This window comes from Martes martes (assembly GCF_963455335.1).
Source record: "Martes martes genome assembly, chromosome: 1".
Classification (NCBI taxonomy): Eukaryota; Metazoa; Chordata; class Mammalia; order Carnivora; family Mustelidae; genus Martes; species Martes martes.
Genome location: NC_137888.1, coordinates 203,859,375 through 203,880,069, shown reverse-complemented (window position 1 = coordinate 203,880,069; position 20,695 = coordinate 203,859,375). Strand labels below are relative to the sequence as shown.

Sequence of the window (20,695 nt, the reverse complement as noted above, 5' to 3'; positions counted from 1 at the left end):
AGGTCTTCGCGGCGCTCCGCCCCGTAACGCGCTGGCGTCACGCCCCAGCCCCGCCCCTCCGGAACCCGGAAGCGGGAGCGCGCGGGGGAGCGGCGGGCGCGGCGGGGCGGAGCGGCCCGACCAGTGGTGGGCGGGCGGCCGGGCTGGGAGCCGGCCCGGGACCGGCGGCGCGCGGCGTCCGAGGCCCAGGTGAGTGGCGGCGGCCGTGGGTTGGGGGCTCGATCTCGAAGCTCGCGTTCGCGGGTTGCCTTGTAGGCTACAGAGCTGAGGGTTAATGGAGGGAGGCGCGAAGCCTGGGGTCGAGGGAGCGGGAACGAGCTTGGGGGTCGAGAAGGGATTGCAGGAGACGGAGTGGGAGCGGGACGGTTTAGGAGAAAGTTGATGGAATGGGACTGGTGAGGGAGTTTGTGGATGCAGAGGGAACAGGTCTTGTGGCTTTGAGCGGCTTCTCTGAAGAGGACGTGGCTTTAGTGGTAGTTGGGGGGTCGCAGGAAACGGGGCTGGGAGGGGTAAAGGCAAGGAGGCGGGGTTGAGAGGCCCAGGCGGAGGACGTGGGGCAAAGCCGGTGGGAGTGCAGCCGGGGTGCGATTGGGGGAAGAGTTACAGGATGGCCTGGGGGCGTCTGCCCTCGGTTGAAGGGGTAGACGAATGGCTACTGGGGGAGGGACTCGCCTAGGGTTCTGTGGGTGCTCAAATTCTGGAGGTCTGAACCCACTGGTGTGGTGGGCCACGGAATGGGGAAGGGGGCAAGGGGGGATGGGAGAGGGAGCGAAAAGTCTTGGTAAGAACTGAGAGCCAGTTCAGGGGGGTGCTGAGGAGAGGAAAGGACAAGGGTAGCAGGATACAGATGTCGGGGTGCTGCCCATGGGATTTTGAGTCCCCCTTTCTCTTGTTTTATATGTTTCTTGACTTCACCCCCAGCTGCTGGGTAACCCCGGCAAGTCCCAGTGCCCTCTGGGCTGGTATTCTGGTATTCCAGACTTGGAAACCATGCCACTCTCCTAAGATGGGACTGGCTGGAGCCGGCAGCAGGGATGGGGGGGGGTCCCAGGGAGCAAGGAAGGAGACTCCAGACCTCACTGGGGCCGGAACTGGGTTTGAGAGGGGAGGGGAGTGGGTGTGCACACACCCGCGTGTGCTAGGCTGTCACCACCTCCTCGGAGTTGCATCCTTGGACTTAAATGGGTAAAACGACATACAGGAAATCTGTCCCCCGGCGGCTGTGAGCTCAGCCAGGGAGAGGCAGGGCAGCCCGCAGCCACGGGGCAGTCAGCCGGCATGCTCTCCCTCCTCTCCCAGGCGCCTGATAGGCCGGGGGTCTTTAAGGGAAGGCCATTCTTGCACCTCTTTGTCTGAGGTGGGAGCTGGTGGGGATATTGTGTCTTAGAGTTGAAGGGTCCCAGCTCCTACCTTTCTGAGGAGTATTCTGGTCTTGGAGTCTCCAGACTCTTACGGCATCCAGGAGCCGTGGGAGGCCTCTTGGGCATCTGGGCTGGGAAGTTGTTTCATCGTCTGATGGGCCCGACTCTGGCAAGAGCCTTGCACTGGGCAGTTTTAATCAGCATTAATTTCTCTTCTTTCCTAACCGTGGGGATCCTTTGTCCAGCCAGGATCTGCCAGAAGGGCTGGGGGGCCTGGGTTTATAGCTTATTCAGGAAATGAATCTGGATAGATTGAATGTAAAGAGGGCCACAGAGAGAGTAACTTCTTCCTTTACTTCCAGAATGTTCTGGCCTTTATGGAAGGTAGCTTTTGGCCTTGCTTGCCCCAAGGCACATGATCAGAGCCCAGAGCTGTGCCTTCTACAGACATTGAGTATGGGCTTGCCCTGGCTAGGACACCCCCGAGAGAGCAGAACTGGAACCTTCTGGTTGCATGTCCCTGGTACTTGTCTCCCAGTAAGTGCAGCTGGGCAGGCTCTCGTGTCAGAGGTCCCAACCTCCCATCAAGTCTTGTTGTCTGTTTCTTCACCTGCAAAATGAATGGGTTGGCTTCAGTCAGCATTTCTCAGGTTTAGAACCCAATCTTGACAATCTTAGCATCTCTGGCACACAGCCCCCTCGTGTTTTATATAGTGAATCTCCACTCTGGTGATCCCACTTGGGTTCAGCTTTCCACTGTATGGTTTGTATCCCAAAACGACCTTTTTTACTGTTCCTTTATCTTTTGCATGGAAAATTCCACAAATTCCACATTTGCTTTTGCACGTTATACCTGTTCCCAAAGCTTCAGCTGCACCTTTCCAGTCAGAAATCCCTGAGTGAGACTCTCCCTCAGTTCCAGGCTTCTGGCTCAGAGGAGAGGGTAGAGACTCAGGAATGTCCCCTTTCTGTTTGGCTGTAGGATCTATTTTCTGTCCCCGACAGAGGCTTGTTAGTTTGCCACTTCCCTTTCCTTGTCTCCTCCAAGTTGTGTCTTGCGTGGGCTCAGGAGTACAATACAGCAAGTGCTGATCCTTCCAGCGCTGGGGGCTGGGCCCTGGGGACAGAAATGAGCCTTCATGCCCTGGAGGAGGGACATTCTGGTGTTCTCCCTCCCACTGGAATAATGAAATGCAGAGTGGGTGGTCAGTGCAGCAACTGAGGTGGTGGGACCAAATCAGGGATGGCCAGTGCAAGCTTCAGGGCTTGGGGGATTCTCGCAAGTTTCCTTGGAAGAGGTGGCAAGGCCCAAGCTAGGCCTCTAAAGATACGGAGGTGTTAAGTCAAGCCAGGAAGAGGGAATTGCATGAGCGGATCACTGCACTGCTCTCCCTTTGTTGAGCATCCTTTGTGATGGACACTTTTATACCCATCTCTTCAATTCTGCCAACCCGCGGCAAGCAGTCCTGGTTCTTTTCTCCGAATGGAAACTGAGGCTCAGGCAGGCAGTGACGCCAGAGACGGCTCCCTGGGGTTTCCAGAAACACGAAGGATCATTAGTAACCTCAAATTGGCAAAGACCAAACTGCGGGAGCACGGTTTCTCAACTGCGGCACCATGGACATTGGGGCTGGGTTACTTTTTGCTGTGGGGGCCGTCCCACCTGTTACAGGACATCAGGCAACGTGTCTTATCTTCACCCAGTAGATGCCAATAGCATACACCCACTGAGTCGTGACCACCCAGAATGTCCCCAGATGTGGCTGTGTGTCTCTTGGGGCACAGAACCACCTCTCCATAGTGAAATCTGGTTACTGCCCGAGGCCTGCCTCTGCCTCAGTGGGTCTTTGGTGTTTGGTCAGCTCCCAGGGAACTGCTGCGAAGGGCAGGCGTGGGGAAGAGTGGCTGCCAACTGAATTCTGCCTTCTGGTTAGTTCTTAATCTAGAGTCCTGATTACAAAAAGGAGGCAGCCCTGGGAGAGGACTGAGGGGGAGTTAGGCAGCATGCCCCAAGAATGGGGAGCAGAGGAGGAATGAGAGGTGAGCCAGGGCCCTCTTCACTCACAGGGACAGCAGATGCCACTGTCTTTCTCTTTGTCTTACGACTGACCTGGATTTCTGCAGGAATCATCCCTCGTCTCAGAACAAACTGTTGCTTTTCTTCCGAGATTAGAGGTATTAGATCTCTTCTCCAGTGCTCCTTTGGCGGGGGCCCCAGATCGGTGTGGCTGCTGAAGGCACATTATCTTCTCCCGTTCGCTCTCGTGGCCGCAGATGCTGGCCGCTCCTCGAGCACAGACTGCCTAACTTTTGCTCTTCGTGCGTCCTTCTCTGCTTTTTCCCCAACCAAGACATAGCTGCCGTAATTCCGTGGGAGGAAACAGCACGTTCTGGGGCCGCCCGACCCCGTCTGAGCACTGCCCTCCCCCACTGGTCCCCATCCACCAGTCCTTTGTGTGCCCAGCATCCCCAACCAACTGTGCCAGGCAGCCCCTGCTCGGCCTCCCTGCAGAGCAAGACAGGCCCTTCTCTCTGCCCTCATCCGGACGGACAGAGTCGCAGAACAAAGGGCTCTGTCTGAGCACCACCGGGTCCCCGACGGGCCCTGTCACTTCACCTCTTTTCACTTTGGCCCAGAAAGGGCTTTGGAGATTAGACATGTCTCAGAAACACAGCCGATGAGCCTGGGTTCTACTCATTTCCTCATCGAGACTTTCCTGCGCCCCTACCCGATGATAAATAAAGTAGTGATTCAAAGGCTCGGCCTGTGGGTTAGTCGGAGCAATGAATAAGCTGTCCGGGTCTGACTCACTCGTTCATAACCCAGCTCTGCCCTGCTCCACGGGATTGTTATGTGTAAGAGGGGACCCCGCCACGCGCGCTGCATTACTGTCACTGCTGAGTGTATGAGCCTTCCAGGGCCACTGGGACAAAGAAGCACTGACCCTGCAGCTTAAGCATCAGGAATTTATTGTCTCGTGAGTCTGGAGGCCAGAAGTCCAAGATCAAGGTGTTGGCAGGGTTGGTTTTCTCTGAGAGGAGCTTCTGTTGCAAGGTCTCCCTCCTTAGCGTGTAGTCAACCGTCTTCTCCATGTGTCCCCAGACTGTCCTCCCTCTGGGCGTGCCTGTGTCCACATCTTCTCTTGTCAGGACACTAGTCCTGTCGGATCGGGCCCACCCTAATAACTGCATTTTAACTGAATCACCTCTTTAAAGATCCTGTCTCCAAATACAGTCACATTCTGGGCTGCAGGGCAGTAGGACTTCAACATAATGAATGGGGGAGTGGGGGTGGGTTGGGACCCACTTCAGCCCCTCATACTGGGTAAGGGACAAATTGCATTCTTATTTAGTGAAGAAGTTTTGGGTAAATAATTGCACCAATAGAGTTCATTTTGTTTAGTCTTACTCTTTTAAAATAAACATCTTAAGGGCGGTGGGCAAGTTGGCCACATCAACTTTGGAAACATCCCATTAGGAACCTTCCAGATCCCACATATGTTCTTACAGTTGGGATGACGATAGAGAGGCAAGGACCCTGCTCTGGGGGAGCGGGTCTCATGTGACATTACAAGGGGTGTATTTAGAGCCAGGCCTGGGAGACTGTGTGTGCCTGCCTGGGGGCTGGCTAAGGTTTATAATTAGGCGTGCGGAGGTCTCTGTCCTCAGTGTTGCCATGGTCACGGGAGGGGATCTAAAAGCAACTCTGTTAATAAACCAAAATGACTTCGGGACCAGCTGCTGCCATAGGTGATTGGACAAAAGAAGTTTCTGAAAGGTCTGAAAATCATTCAGCGGAAAGTGTTAACGAGGCAGGTGCAGAGCTGGCTTTCAGGGATACTGCGAGAACAGAACAGCCCTTGCCTCTCTGCCCAGAGTGCACATGTCAGGAGTCGTGCCCACGGAGAGGTACCCAGCACCAGGTGAGCTCGTGACCCACATAGGGCTTGTTGGGGGAGGAAGAGGGCCACATGAGAGCTCCCCCAGCGAGCCCCAGCCAAGGTCATTTCCCTCAGAGGCTGGCGCCCCTGCCTCCCCACAGGTGAAGTCAGACCAGTGCATATGCAACAGGCTCACTGGGGCTTTACCCCAAATCTACCCACTCCTCTCCCTGAGCATCTATCCTGTCCTAGGATGGGCAGAACAGAGGGAGCCGAGGGCGAGATTGGAGATGGCGCCTCACAGGTCTCAAGGATGCCCCTGGGGCTTTCATTTCCTGGCAAGCAGGGTCTCTGGCCCTTGCTAGCAAAGGGTCCTCGGCTGTCATGTGGAGATGCTGGTTATCAGGCACTAGTGAGAAAAGAGGGGGCACAAGAAAGTGCCAGAGCCAAGCCCTGCCCACAGACCCTCAAAAAGCCAGTCTCTCCCCTCATGGGTCCCATAGGAGTCCGCCTGCTGGCTTAGCAGGGAGTGGAAATGAAGATGGGGAAGCTGAGGGTGGGCTGCCGGGGAGAGAAAGGAGCCTCAGCTGGGGCAGGTGTCTCTAGGCCTCGGCAGCCAGGGTGGTCCAGCCCCAAGGGTGGCCCACTCTCTTGCTCCCTCATTCTAAATATCGTGCAGTCAGGTGAACTCAGGTTTGGAATCTTCCGATGTCTCCTGTGCCCTGGAGGCCCTGGGGACACCCTCGAAGCATGTGAACATTGCTTTCCTTATTTATTTAAATCACGGTTTTTCGGCCTGGGCATTGGTGACACCTGGGGCTGGGTCATTGTCTGGGGTGGAGATTGTCCTGTGTGTTGTAGTGTGTTGAATGGGCATCCCGGGTCTTGGGCATCCCTGGTGTCCACCCACTAGATGCCAGCAGCGGCCCTCCCGCCCCCAACTCGTGAGAAGCAAAAATGTCTCCGGGTATCGCTAAGTGTCCCCTTAGAGAAAAGTCAACCCCAGATTGACTGTTTTCGGGGTTCTATGAGACCTAAGAGCCTTTGTGTTCTATAATTCTCTTACCTCGTTGAGGTCCGAGGATGCCACACACAGGTCAATGCACCGAGTAGGGAGGGAGAGAGGTTGTAACTCACAGATACTGGGACAGATCGCCTGGTTTGTACCATTTGACTCATCAGGACTTTTATCCTGATGTGTACATGAGCTAGGGACCTAAATCTTTTTTTTTCCCCCCAAATAATTAACGCAGTATTAATCAATCTCAGCACTGTTGGCATCTAGGGCCAAATCATTTTCTGGATTGGGGGGTCTGTTCTCTGGGATAGGGTACTGAGTAGTGTCCCTGGTCTGTACCCACTCCCCCACCCCCACCCCAGAATAGCTCCCCTTCCCCTAGTCGGAACAATCAAAACTGTCTCGAGTCATTGCTAGATGTCCCCTGGGGCCACAGTCGGCCTGGGAGAGAGAGCCCGTCTGAAAGAATGCTGAGGCTCTAGAAAGAATGCTAAGCTCTAGGGCAAGAAGAGCCGCTGAGACACCATGTGTCAAGCCTGTGGCTGGCCCGCAGGGACCCTTTTACCCCTTGCCTTTGTGATGATGTGTGGATAGGCCGGGAGGGGAACCAGTTGGTGGCCATCACCAAAGATGTTGACAAGGCAGAACCCTGGGCTGTGGGCTGCCTGGGAGAGCTCACTGGGTGGAAAAGTGGAACCAGATCATTGTGGCAGAAACCAGGCCAGAGGTTAGGCTGCGCAGCCAGGAGGGGTCCTGGCCCAGGTGAAGACCCTGAGGCCCGGGGACACAGGTGGAGGAGAGGAGGTGACCCTGGGGGCCCGAGGACCCCACATTGCAGCCACAAGTGTTGGGGGGACAGAGTGGGGCCGGTGATGCAGGCGGTTCCACGGGAACAGAAAATGAGGATGGGCTCGAGGGTCTTGTTGACAGGACAGAGGGGTAACTAAGATTCCCTTCTGAGAGGGGGATATTCTGGAGTGGGTGTGGTGGTGACGGCCCGCGTCTCCAAACACAGTGCTCGCTGCTGCCCCGCGCCCTGCAAACGCTTGAGCTGTGTGGTATGTGGATTCCCCCTCAGTAAGTCGTTTTAAAAGGAAGGAAGAGTCTTATCAGACCAAGACGCCATTTTGAAGTTAAAGCCAGTGGGCCCCGGGGCCTCTGGGGAGGGGTGAGGCGAAGGGGATGTTGTGGAAGAAACCAGAACCAAGGGGGGGCCCCCAGTGGGAGGCGCCGTGGATTTTGAGGTGATAACAGCTCAGAGTCTGCAGTCTGCAGAGAGCTCAGGAACAGCCAAGCGAACAGTTGCTTTGCTCCAGGTTCCAGGAGTGAGGCAGCCAGTGAAGCATGACTTGCTCCCCAAGTCTCCAGGACACTTGTCCTCCGGGTGGGGGGGGGGGCTTCCCGTGGACCCGAGTGGCTGATCGTGCGGGGCATTTCAGCCGAGGAGTGAGCCCACTCTGTCCCTTGCGACCAGGCTGGCACAGAAGCCCCCTTGGAGCCCTACCTGAGGTCCGTGAAGATCCAGACCGCCTTTAAAAGCAGAGTGGGGCTCCGTGGGCCCCTTTCGCTTGTTTTTCCTGAGCCAGGGTCTCAAGCAGAGCTTTTGGGTGTGGTCACCGTGGCCGCCCACAGGAGGTTCTCAAGGTGGCTTTCTATCTGGGCATGACAACAGGTAGATTGTGGGATTTGGAGAGGGGTTCTCAAAGGGGTCTCTTCTGCCATCTAGACCCTCTTCCCCGGGAGACTTCTGAGTCTCCATTTAGGGAGCCCACTGGTCACCAGGGAAGGACCCGAGGCATGAGTCCCCATAAGACTTTGCAAATCTGCCTTCCTCATGTAACCAGAGCCATCCTGTGTCCCACTGGCCTGGCCACCGTCAATCCTCTCCCTCCCTGTCCCAGGCCCTTGCTAGAGTCGGGGACTTACAGCCCCCCCATGGCCCACCTGCCCCATACAGCCTGGTTGACCCCTTCCAGATGTCATTCTCGTCCCGGTTCTCAATGCCTCCAGCCAGCCAGGCTCCCATCAGACTTGCCTGAAAATTGAAACTCTGTCCCACGTTCACAAGGCCCTGTGGGATCTGACCTTCCTGACCTCGGGCCCTCCCCCTCCAGCCTCGGCCCTCCTGGCCACACTGGTCCCCTTGTTCTAAGGCCAGCTCCAGCTGCCCCTGCCCTTGACGCTCGCCGCCCTGGGCTCAGCCGCCCCCCCTAAGAGCTCAGTCCGTCTGCCCCTTCTCACTGCACTGGCCTCAGCAACAGTCCTCTCTGGGCGCTTCCCTGCCTCCTGGTTCATCCAGAATGCCCACCCTGCCCTGGTCAGTTTCCGTCTCCATGGCGGCGCTCCTAACATCTTGGGGGGGGGTCATTTTGTTTGGTGGGGGCCATCCTGTAAGCTGTAGGGTATAGCACAGACTTGCCCTCGGGCTATAATCACTGGTCAAATGCTACACCAGATTTTTCCTTTACCCTAGTGCTCTCGCCGTTGCAAGTGCCTCTCTGCTCACGGTTGGTTTGTCGTCAAGTTCCCTAAAAGCCAGGCCCCTTTGGCCTCCTTCATTTCCACGTATCCACATCCCCAGGCCGAGCACGGGGCTAGCACTGGAGCAACATTCATTGAAAGAATGTTATGAAATGTATGAAAGAAGATAGCCTGTTCTGTTTTCAGAGGGGTCCGGCGAGGTAGTCACAAACCCCAGGGAGAAAGCTGTCTGAATGGAACGCGCCGCCCCCAGCACCTGCCTGAGGGAGGGGCTGTCTCCAGGGCCCAGACTGGAAGGTTTGGAGGGGAGGACTTAGGGAAGCAAGGGACTGTCATGTCCCAGAAGGGTGTGGGATGGCTTCTCGGGGATACGCAGACTAAAGCAGAAGAAAGACGATGGTCCTTCCTGATGAGAGCCTTGGTCAGAGCATGTGGTACCGTCTGCTCTGGACACTTGGATCCGTGTCCTGGGGCTGCCGCAAACAGGGGCCGCAAACCCAGTGGTTTAAACAATAGAAAGTGATTCTCTCAAAGTTCTGGAGGCCAGGAGTCCAGAATCGAAGCGTCAGTGGGGACCTGCTCCCTCCAAAGGATCCAGAGGTAGGGCCAGGGGTGGGAGGGGGTCCTTCCTTGCCTCCTCCAGCTTCTGGGGGCTCCAGGCGTTCCTCAGCATGTGGCCACATCACCCCAGTGTAGACCTCCCGTTGCCCTCCAGCTCTGAGCCGCCGCCCCTGAGAAGTAGTGCGTGAGTCCCTCACTGGCGCGGGTGGCTGTTCCTCAGCACATCCGTCTTGATCATCGTGCGTCTCACACAATTGTTTCTTCTCCAAAAGTCTCCCCAGACTGAAGGAAGTGTGCATTGGAAAGTAGAAACGCGCAGCATTCTAAGTGCTTCCTACATGATTCTGCTATAATGCTGGCCTTCTCCTTTTAGCTTGAGAATGATTTCATCTGATAAACATGTGGCTTCAAATTATGGCCTTATATAAACCAAGCAGCTACGCTACACTTTCTGGAGGCCCCCATCCGCCTTATTTTCCAGTGAATTCCGAATTATTCGCCAGGCCGACAGGCAGAACCTTGCATGTTTGAGCACCAGGCCCCGGCCAGGCCCCTCATGATCGGCTCATTCACGCCTGCCCGCTTACCCCCAGGGCCCAATTTTTGGTCGTGTCGTTCCCTCCCACCGCACAACCCCCACCGGCTTTGCCTGCCTTTCCCTTCTCCAAGAACATATAAGAGAAAGGCCCTGAATTTTTCAAACGGCAGAAAGTGTGCAAGTGTGATGTTTGCAAAGCCTTTTACTTTTCCAGGGTTTAGGTTTTTCAGCAGGAATTTCTCTGGCTGTGGTAAAACGCACATGGAATTAGCGTTCGTAACATCGAATGGATTCGCGCTCGATGGAGCGAGCGCAACCCCTGCCTCTGTCTAGATGTGGAACAGTTCCTTCCCCCCAAAAGGAAACTCCGTCCCCATGAGCAGTCACTCCCTTCCCTCCCCTAGCCCCCAGCAACCCCTCATCTGCTTTCTGTCTCTATGCATTTGCCTGTTCTGGACGTTTCGCGTAAATGGAGTCCTACACGATGGCCTTCTGCATCTGGCTTCTCTCACTCAGCCCCATGTTTTCAAGGTCCACCCATGGCCAAGCTTGTGTTAGTCGGGGCTTCGTTCCTTTTTTATGGCTGAGTAGTATTCCACTGTCTAGGCCACATCTGATTTATCCACTCATCCTCTGACAGGCATTTTGTTCTGCTTCTTGGCTCTTTCCATGGGCAGCTTTATAGTCTGCCAGCCTGGCCTCTGTTGGGTGACAAGGACACGGGTCACCCATGCAGGTCTAGGTAGACTGGTCCCATCTGTCTGGAGATGGGTTTTGCTTCCCCTTCACACACCATGAGTGCTTTGGTGAGCATCAGCTGAAGGGTGGAATGGTGTTATGGTTCAGAGGAAAGATGAAGACGTGGGTTTTCAGGACCCGCTGCCCCCAGTACAGCTGCAGCCTGTGGTCACCACTTGGCCAAGCTGCCCTCGTGCCCCCACGTCCCGTCTCCCTCTCCCCCTTAGTCCAGGGACCTGCTACCCCCAGTTCCAGACCTACTTCCTTTCGTTCTGGGCACAGTCTGGGGATTCCTGGGGCACAGGTTTCACATCCACTTGTGACCAGGACCTTGAAGCCACAGCGTGACTAGCTTCCAGGTCTCAGGCTCCATTGAGACTCAGTGATGGAAGGCGGGGCTTGGAAGCCAGAGAAAACAGCGTAGTCCCTCCAAGAGAGATGTCATTGTTTAAGAATGTCCCCTGAAGCTGTGATAATCAAAACATCATGGCACTGTGCAGGCATCAGCAGCCCAGAAGCAGACCCCCATGTGTAAAATAACTTAATATACTGTATTTAACAAACTGAGGAGGCTCCCTGATCGGGGGAGAGGATTCTTTATTGAAGGAGATCCCTGGATCCCCATTTCACCTCCCACACGATCCTGGGTTGACTTCTGTCTCCTCAAATTCATGTCTACCTGGAACCTCAGAATGTAACCTTGATGAGAGGTAAGATCTTCACGGGTACGATAAGTGAAAGAAAGGTCTCGAGATGAACTCATCCTGAATCCAGTAGGTGGTGTCTGTATGAGAAGAGAAGACACGAGGGCGCCTGGGTGGCTCAGTTGGTTAAGCGTCTGCCTTTGGCTCAGGTCATGATCCCAGGGTCCTGGGATCGAGTCCTGCATCGGGCTCCCTGCTCAGCGGGGAGTCTGCTTCCCCTTCTCCCTGTACCCCTCCCCCCTGCTTATGTGCGTGCTCTCTCTCTCTCTTACACTCTCTCTCAAATAAATAACTGAATTATTTAAATAAAAAAGACACAAAAACAAAAGACACCACGTGATGATGGATGAAGAGGTCAGAGTGATACATTTATAAGCCAAGGAACCGCTGAGGGTTGCCAGCAGCTATACTAGAAGCTAGGGGAAGCATGGGACGGGATTCTCCCTCAGAGCCTCCAGAAGGAGCCAGCCCTGCCTGCCAACACCTTGATTTTGGACTCCTCCAGAAATGTGAGACAAGAAATTTCTGTTGTAGTAAGCCACCTAATTTGTAGTACTTAATTGCAGCGGCCCTAGGAAACTCCTACACCACCAGAATACTTTCCAGTTGGATCAGAGCCTAAATGTAAAGAATAAATCCAGGGAAGGAGGGGGATGCGAACCAAAAATATTAGTTCTGTGTTAATCAGACCTGAGAGAGGAGTAGGCAGCAGACATGAAAGAAATCGCCCACAGATCTGACTGCCTGGAAAATCCTTATTTGTATCCAAAAATACCCTAAATAAAAGCAAATTGCCCTTGACCCTGGCAAACCATTAATACCCTTCCTATACAAAGAGCTGTTCCAGAACAGCAGGGAAAAGTGGGCAAAGGACACGAACAACTTAACAGAAACAGAAAAATATTTGTTCGGCGCACACAATTTTTTAAAAGCCCCACCTGACAGTCGAAGGAACGTCAATGACAGGATGCTCTTTTGTGCCCACTGATGGTTGGGGTTTGAGAAAATATTAACACTTGGTGCCAGCAAGGAAGCTAGTAGGGAGGCATGCTCATACCGCTCCGGGCAGACCTCTCCCTTGGGTGGGTCTCTCGGGAAGTCCCTTTGGCAGAATGGATTGTGATGAGGGCGATCTCGGTGAGAATGCAGAGAGGGGGATTAGATCAGCCCAGTGTTGTAAGGGAAATGGTGCCACCTGCGGAGCGAGGGGACACAATGAGCCCTAAGATTTTGCATTGAGAGCAGAGTCGTCCTGGGACTGGGGGGGTGGGGTGGGGGGGGTCTTGGAGGGCCTGAGGGGATAAGAGTAGCACTCAGGCAGCCAGGTGGGGTGGGGCCCCCCATCTGAGGTGTGGATGAGGGAAAGGGAGGGCAGGGGACCTGGGAGTGGGGGGAGGGGGGCAGCCCTCCAGGCCTGTGGTGAAGGCCTAGTGGGTATCTTATTGGGACACAGGCCAGGCAAGGAGAACCAGGCTTTCTGCTGTGGGTCAGGGGCTTTGGACAGCTTCTCCCCGGTGGGCCTGGAGAAGCCTGCAGGGTCTGATCTTTGAGCCTGGGCCTGGTTGGGTAGAAAGGGGCTCTGTGCCAGGCTGGGCACATCTAGACCGGTGTCTCCAGGGGCTCCCCTGTAGCAGCCCAGAGGATAGAGGCAGGACATTCTACCTAGGTGGCATCTTTCGGGAGAGGCACAGTGGTATTTGGTTTTAAGGCTCAGAGACTGGGGGCCAGGCGGGCAGTCACAGGACCAGCTAGTGCCTGCCCCACTCCCCAGGCCAGGAGGAAGGAGATAAGACCTGCTCAGGGGGGCCGATGACTACCAGGACTGCAAGGAGGGCTATAACCCAAGAGTAGGGGTAGGCAGGACAGACAGCATCTGGGGTCCCCTGCAGGAGTCCCCACAGGGCCCACCATGTCTACCACGTCTGTATCTTGGGAAATTCCTCTGCCTCAGACCTGTCTTGGGGCCCTCCCCGTCCAGCTTGGCCTCGAGGGGGCCCTTCTCCCCAGGGAGCCCATACTCTCCTTTCCCCGCTTCCTGAGTGGTTCATCTGAAGGACGATCTTCCCCCTCGAAACAGTTCCCGTGCCTTAAAACCAAAGACACTTATAAACCCTCTTCCCCGCTCAGGGTAAAGCCTGGTTCCCTCCTCCCTTCCACATGACTTGCAGCCAGCCCTTCCCACCCTCTTCTGCCCCTCAACCCAGCATTCCCTCCCGCTACAAATACCACTGTGCCTCTCCCGAAAGATGCCACCATGCTCCCACCAGTCACATCTGCCAGCCACCGGCCTCTCCTGGTTCTGCTCCAGGGCAGGGACCCCCTGCATCAAGGGGCCCAGAGCCACAAACATCCCCTGTGGGGCTCTGAGGGGATCTGATGACTGACTGACCCTGGAGGACGGGGCTGGGACTAAATCTAGCTGGCCGCCTCAGACTTGACCAGGCTCTCGCCGAGGCAGGTGGGGGAGGTCTCTGGAGCAGGAACAAGATTGGATCTGGAGCTCTGATAGCTCCTTACTCAGGCCAGTCAAACAGGCGAATCTATGCGACCCTCCCACTACCCGCATTCCCGCCCTTGGACGTGAGACAGCCTAGAGCCTGGAGTCGGTGAGCCAGATGTGGCCTCCAGCAGCTGTGGTGCCCATCAGCTGTGTCTCCACAAGGGCAAGTCACAGCCGGGGCCGGCTCTGCCTGCTGCCCGGGCTCTGTGCATGTGTATGTGTGTGCATGCGTGTCCCTGTGTGTACCCGCATGCACGCATGTGGGTGTGTTCACATGAAGCCACATGTGCGTGCGCCCCTGTCTGGGCTTTGGTGTGTGTGCGCATGAGTTTGGGTGTATCCGCGCAAAAGGGCATACATGTCCACGTGTGTCTGTATCTGCACAAGTCATGTGATCGTGAGCACGCACGTGGCCGTCTGAAGGTGCATGTCCACAGTTCGGGCCCCTGCATTTCTCACCTGGCTTGGAAGCAGCATCTACTGTCCACCTTCCACAGCTGTGTGGTGCTGCCTGCGAAGGTTCTATGATCAGCACTAGTTAGGTCAAGGGACAGCCAGGCCACAGCTCCCGCCTGTCACCTCTGAACACCTGACCTGGGTTCCTGGCAGTCTCCGAGCCGCGGCATCCCAAGAGCTCATTGACGGGCCCAGGGGTTGGGCATTTTGGAAAGAGAGCAAGAAGTTTTTAAAAGAGGCTCCCCTGGGGGGCTGGGTTCTTCCATAATCCCCATAATTTTTAAAAAGAGCTCTCTTAACTGTAACTGATACGCTGTAAACTACTTCTTTAAAGTGTGCAATTTGGCGAATCGTGGCACGTGCAAACACTCGTGAGCCCACCGCCGCGCCCGAGATGGTGAAGGCATTCATCACCCAGCAAGTCTCCCTGGGCTCCTTTGTCATCCCAGCCTGCCCCGCCCCCAAGCAGCCACTGATCGACTTTCTGTCTCTATACCCTGCATTTTCTAGAATTCTACATACGTGGAATCATACTTTTAAAACTTTATTGAGGTTGAGGCTGCCTGGCTGGCTCAGTTGGAAGAGCGTACGACTCTTGATCTCAGGGTCACGAGTTGGAGTCCCACGTTGGGCGCAGACGTTACTTAAAAATAAATAAACTTGAAAAAAAACTTACTGAGGTGAAATTCACATAGCATAGGATTCATCATTTTAAAGTGTTCGATTCAGTGGTGTTTTGTACGTTGTTGATGTTGGGCAACCTCCGTTGTCTAGGTCCAGAACAATTTTATCCCCTACAAGGAACCCCTGTCCCCGTTAGCAGTCACTTCCTATTCCCTCCACCTCCATCCTCTAGCCCCTGGCAACCACCCATCTGCTTTCTGTCCAAATGGATTTGCCTATTCTGAACGTTTTGTTTAAATGGGATCCTACACCGTGTGGCCTTTTGTGTCTGGCTGCTTTCGCTCAACACGATGTTTTCAAGGTCCATCCAAATGGTAGTGGGTATCGGGGCTTCGTTCCTTTTTATGGCTGCATAATATTCCTTTATGTGGAGGGACCAGGGTCTGTTCATTCATCAGCTGGTAGACACTTGGGTTGTTTCTACCTTTTTGGCTGTCGTGAATTGTGCTGCTATGAACACGCATGTGCAAGGATTTCTTTGAACACCTATTTTCATTTCTCTTAGGTGTATACCTAGGAGCAGAACTGTTGGGTCTGTACATTTTGTTTTTGTTTTTTTGTCGTCCTTTTTCCACTTAGCACACAGATTCTGAAGTTGTTCCGTGTGGTTCTGTGCTGTTGCAAGGATCAGAGGTTGGTCCCTTCTCCTACCTGAGTATTGTCCCATCGTGTGGCCGGTGTGTTCCTCCATTTGTGGGCCAATACCCATTTGAGTTGTTTCCGGTGTGGAGCTCTTAGAAACAATGCCACAAATACCACTCGTGTACAGTCCCTGTAGGGACATCATCTTCATTTCTCTTGAGTAACTCCTAGGAGAGGAACTGCTGGATCACATCTAGTTGTATAACCAACTTCTAAAGAAATTGCCTAAGTTATATCGAAAGTAGATGAGCCACGTCATCTAAGTAATCTAATATAGCATGTCTGCCTCATCCTGTGTCTGTTTGAAGACATTTAGCAATGTTTGTATCTGTCGCTCTGCTAATCTGGCTTAAACGCGCCAACTCCAAGGAAATGCTCAGAGGTGTGCGTAAAGATGCGTGCCCAAGAAATCAAAACCAGCTGCCCGCTGGTAGCAGAAGGATCCCATGCCTCATGATTTGTGTGTACAGTGACATGCCAGGAAGGCATTAAAAATATGTTCCGGTATATGTTTTATGACATGGGCGTATACCAATGCATCACATAGAGAACAACCTGAGTTTTGTTAACAGGTATGTAACATCTGTTAAACTGGAAGAAAACACACCAAAATTTCTCAATTTAGGAAAAAAAGTTAAAAAGTAAATATTCAAAAAAATAAAAAAATAAATATTCCCACCTCCCCCCGACCTTCTAGCCTGTTGCCGCTGCCTACAGCCAGCCACCAGCTCTCTCACAACAGCTTCATTATGGGTAGTTTTGTTCAGCTCCCCCCCCCCCACCCTCCAAACACCGCTGTGAGACTTGGTTTCCCAGAACCCGAAGCATCTCAGCCTCCATTCGCCCCTCACGGTCCTCTGCTGAGTCATGCTTCTGTCGAGGGTCCAAGGCCGCAAACTTCTTTTTTCCCCCTAACAAACTTTTTCTGTAAAGGACTGGAAAATAGGTACATTTGGCTTTCAAGGCCTTAAGCTTACACAGCCTGTCAAAACTGTTTAGCACTGCTGTTATAATAAAAGCAACCAGAGATGATATGTAAATGAATGAATTACATTTCCAATCAAACTATTCACAAAAACAAGGAGTGGGCCTTCCATACTCTCTGCCCTCCTTTCACCTCCTGTTGAACGAACTCCTCTTCATCCTTCAGAACCCCTCTTAGATGTTGCCACTCTCCTGAAGCCTTCTCTGGCTCTCAAGGGTCGTAACTTCTTGTTTGCATGGTTGACACACTCTCACATTTGCATACCAGCCACTCCCACTGGGCTTTGAACCACGGTCTGGTTCATCTTTGTATCCTCAGCTGCAACTTAGGTGGCCCACACTGAGCCCACACGGGACCCACACTGCATTTGAGTCTCTGACTCCAAAACTCAAAATGGACTGTTGGAAACATTGGCTGCATTTTCTTTTTCCTGCAATGTCTTAAGAAGCAAATGCATTTTTTTTAAAGATTTTATTTATTTATTTGAGAGAGAGACAGTGAGAGAAAGCATGAGAGGGGAGAGGTCAGAGGGCAAAGCAGACTCCCCTTAGAGCTGGGAGCCCGAGGTAGGACTCGATCCCAGGACTCCGGGACCATGACCTGAGCCAAAGGCAGTTGCCCAACCAACTGAGCCACCCAGGCACCCACAAATGCATTTTTTATAAAATAGACTTTTTATGTCAGAGTCATTTTAGATCTACAAAAAGTTGTAAAGACCGCACAGAGTCCCCTGTACCCCTCCCCTAGCTTCTCCAAATCTTAGATGATCTCATAAACACCTTACACGATCAGGGCATATTTGTCCAACTAAGAGAGGGACATTGGTTCACTGCTCTTCACCGGCCCCCTGATGTTATGTGGCTGTCACTGGTTCTTCCCGCTCATGTCCTCTTTCTGGTCGAGGACCCCATCCAGGGAACCCCTTTGGATTAAATTGTCATGCCTCTCCAGTCTCCTGTCTGGACAGTTCCTCAGTTTTTCTGTGTTGCTTAAGACCTTGGCAGTCTTGGGGAAGACTGGCCAGGTGTCCAGCAGGATGCCCTTGATGTGTGTCTGTCTGATGGTCTTGTCACAATTAGAATGAGGGCATGGGTTCTAGAAGCAAATGCACTCTGAGCAGTTCTCTCAAACCAGTTTTTGGGGGCTCTCCCTGATGAATCCCTCCACCGTGAAGTTTCAGAATCCCTGAGTTTCAGGGCGGGTTCAGTCTTGCTCAACCCAGCATGCCTCCTGCTGCCCCGCATGTGTGTTGGGGACAAAATCAAGGCCCACGGGGGAGCTTGGGGAGCTGCTGGGGGAGGTTTTGTCAGAGAGAAGAGGCCAGGAAGGATGTGGACTGGGAAGGGCTTGACCAAGAGGTGGTCATGGCTATTAGACTTGAGAATCTAAGAGGCTGACCCTAGGGGGAGGGGGGCCAAGAACAGGGGTTGGGATGGAGCAAACTCCAGGGGACAAGTCTGGTCTTTTGCGGAGAGGGGGGCGGGAAGTCTCATGATGTCAATGTCCAAGAGTCACAAACCTTAGGTTGGGTCACATTTAGGGACAGACAGAGGCTCTTGTGCTCTTTTTGCTTTTGGACAGAGTCCTGTCAGGGGCAGGGGTTGGGTGTCAGTGCCATTTCCCCCCATCACCCCCTTCCACCACCACTCTGACCGTGCCACCGCCTCCCTTCCAGCTCCAGGACGCGCGCCCCGAGCCCGGGAGGCATGCTGAGGCCAGGCCGCCGGCAGGATGAGTGTGAACGAGGCAGGCAGCTCCGGCCGCGCGGGGCAGGCGGCCTACCACCTGCACATCTACCCGCGGCTGGCCACCAGCGAGAGCCGGGCCTCATGCCGCGTGACCGCCACCAAGGACAGCACCACTTCCGACGTCATCCAGGATGCTGTCGCCATCCTGCAGCTGGACGGCACCAAGTGCTACGTGCTGGTGGAGGTGAAGGAGACAGGTGGGGAGGAGTGGGTGCTGGATGCCAACGACTCGCCCGTGCACCGCGTGCTGCTGTGGCCCCGGCGGGCCCAGGATGAGCACCCGCAGGAGGACGGCTACTACTTCCTGCTGCAGGAGCGCAACGCGGATGGCACCATCAAGTACGTGCACATGCAGCTGGTGGCCCAGGCCACAGCCACCCGGCGCCTGGTGGAGCGCGGCCTCCTGCCCCGGCAGCAGGCAGACTTTGACGATCTGTGCAACCTCCCTGAGCTGACGGAGGAGAACCTCCTGAAAAACCTCAGGCACCGCTTCCTGCAGCAGAAGATCTACACTTACGCGGGCAGCATCCTGGTGGCCGTGAACCCCTTCAAGTTCCTCCCCATTTACAACCCCAAGTACGTGAAGATGTACGAGAACCAGCAGCTGGGCAAGCTGGAACCGCACGTGTTCGCACTGGCCGACGTGGCCTACTATGCCATGCTCCGGAAGCGGGTCAACCAGTGCATCGTGATCTCAGGCGAGAGCGGCTCAGGCAAGACACAGAGCACCAACTTCCTTATCCACTGCCTTACCGCGCTGAGCCAGAAGGGCTACGCCAGTGGTGTCGAGAGGACCATCCTGGGCGCCGGCCCTGTGCTGGAGGTGAGCAGGGCTGTTGGTGGGAGGGGCTGGCCCTCGGGCAGATCGTTGGTTATGCTCACTTTCGGTTTCCTAGAAACTGGGAGGCACGGGGGGCACTCAGCAAGCCATGTCGGGAGCACCAGGGCCAGTGGGGTGACAGCTGGGCTAGGGGAAATGTGGGCAGAGTCTCTACTGTGGTTTTCATGGGAAGGAATGGGTCAGCTAGGGTCAACAGGCTTAGGATTGGCTCGGTTGAATAATTCTAGGGATCTGGGAAATGGGGGCTGTCCTGGTGGTCTGGTACCTGGCCCTGGGGTGATCAGGGTAGGAGCTAGTGACCCAGAGTGCGACAACCTGAGAACAGATGTGGCGGTGGGAGTCGGGCTCCAGAATGGCTTGTTTGCGGTTGCAGAGCACACAGTGGTTAGCTAGCCCTGGGAGGGGCAGTCCTTTTTCAAGGTCACCCAGGTCCCCTGATACCAAAGCATCAGAATGTAGGGGGGGAGGCCCCAATTAATACATGATTGATGCCTACGGGATAGCAGTCTATACTCCCGCTCCCAGAAAGCAACGGTGATGTGTCCAAACTGAGCGATTCACAGCTAGGTATTGTCGGTGATGGAGCCCCTGGTACACAAGGCAGCCAGCAAGGCAGGATGCAGGCCTGGGGGCCAGGGGACAGTGACACCGAGGGACGGGGCCTCTTGGCATCACCATAAAGGCAGTGGGGGAAGAAGCGCCCTCCATCACTAGACCCTCCATCCAGTGTCCCCATTGGCCAGACTCAAGCCACGGGCAACACTGTGGCTGAGCCTTCTGGACACAGGGGCGGTGGCAGTGACCACACAGCATCCCTCACTCTTAGGGTCTTGGGACCAGGTGCATCCATGTCTCTTGCCTTTTCCCAAATGCCACAGAGTTGGATTCATCCCAGCCGTAGCCTTTTCAGACCAGCTTCTTTCCGGTAGTAACAGACATTCAAGGTTCCTTAGTGGCCCGAGAGCTCACGTCTTTGTATCGCTGAGTAATGCCACATCACCTGGGTGTGCTGTAGTCTGTCCCTCCACAGGACCCTAGACCGTCCTTTCGCGGGAGAAGGGGTGGGGGACCTACCCATCCCAAAGTGTTGGCCTTTGACCTCTGGCTGATCCCCCCGACCTCCTAAGTCGAAGGCTGACGCAGCCACCTTGCTGTCATGCAGATTCACTGAAAGGCTGTCTGGGCTGTGCCTGCTGAGTACATTTCAGTCCTTCTTCCTCTTGGATGATCGCTGAGATCATCAGCAAGAAATTAATTGGGGTTGTGCAGTCTGGCCCTGGGCCAACATGTATAGCCAGCCGGTTTCTTCTGTATATACGTACAGTCATTTTTTCATGCAGACATTTTAAAAGCTACAGAGTGATCAGCCACAAAGTGTGTGTTTCTGTTTAATGCTGTGTACCCTGCATGTCTTGCCTCCTTTGTTTTGATCATCTGTGTCTTCTGCAAATTACTCTGTGAGCATGTCTGCTGTGTGCCGGGCACCATTCTAGGCCCCGGGCTTTGTGCTGGCCCAAACCTACACAAAGGGTCGCCCCAGGAATGAGGAGGCAGGCC

The 20,695-nt window shown here is 54.5% G+C and overlaps 1 protein-coding gene across 2 annotated transcripts in view; it reads left to right on the top strand.

The window, feature by feature from the left end:
- Positions 1-103: 103 nt before the first annotated feature.
- The window catches only part of MYO9B (myosin IXB), an 82,920-nt gene continuing 62,328 nt past the window's right edge, over positions 104-20,695 (top strand). For both annotated transcript variants that reach the window (XM_080815127.1, XM_080815126.1), the window contains exons 1-2: positions 104-189; positions 18,225-19,120. In XM_080815127.1, the coding sequence (XP_080671253.1) occupies positions 18,281-19,120 (840 nt within the window). In that variant the 5' untranslated portion in view covers positions 104-189; positions 18,225-18,280. The remainder of the gene's footprint in view (positions 190-18,224; positions 19,121-20,695) is intronic.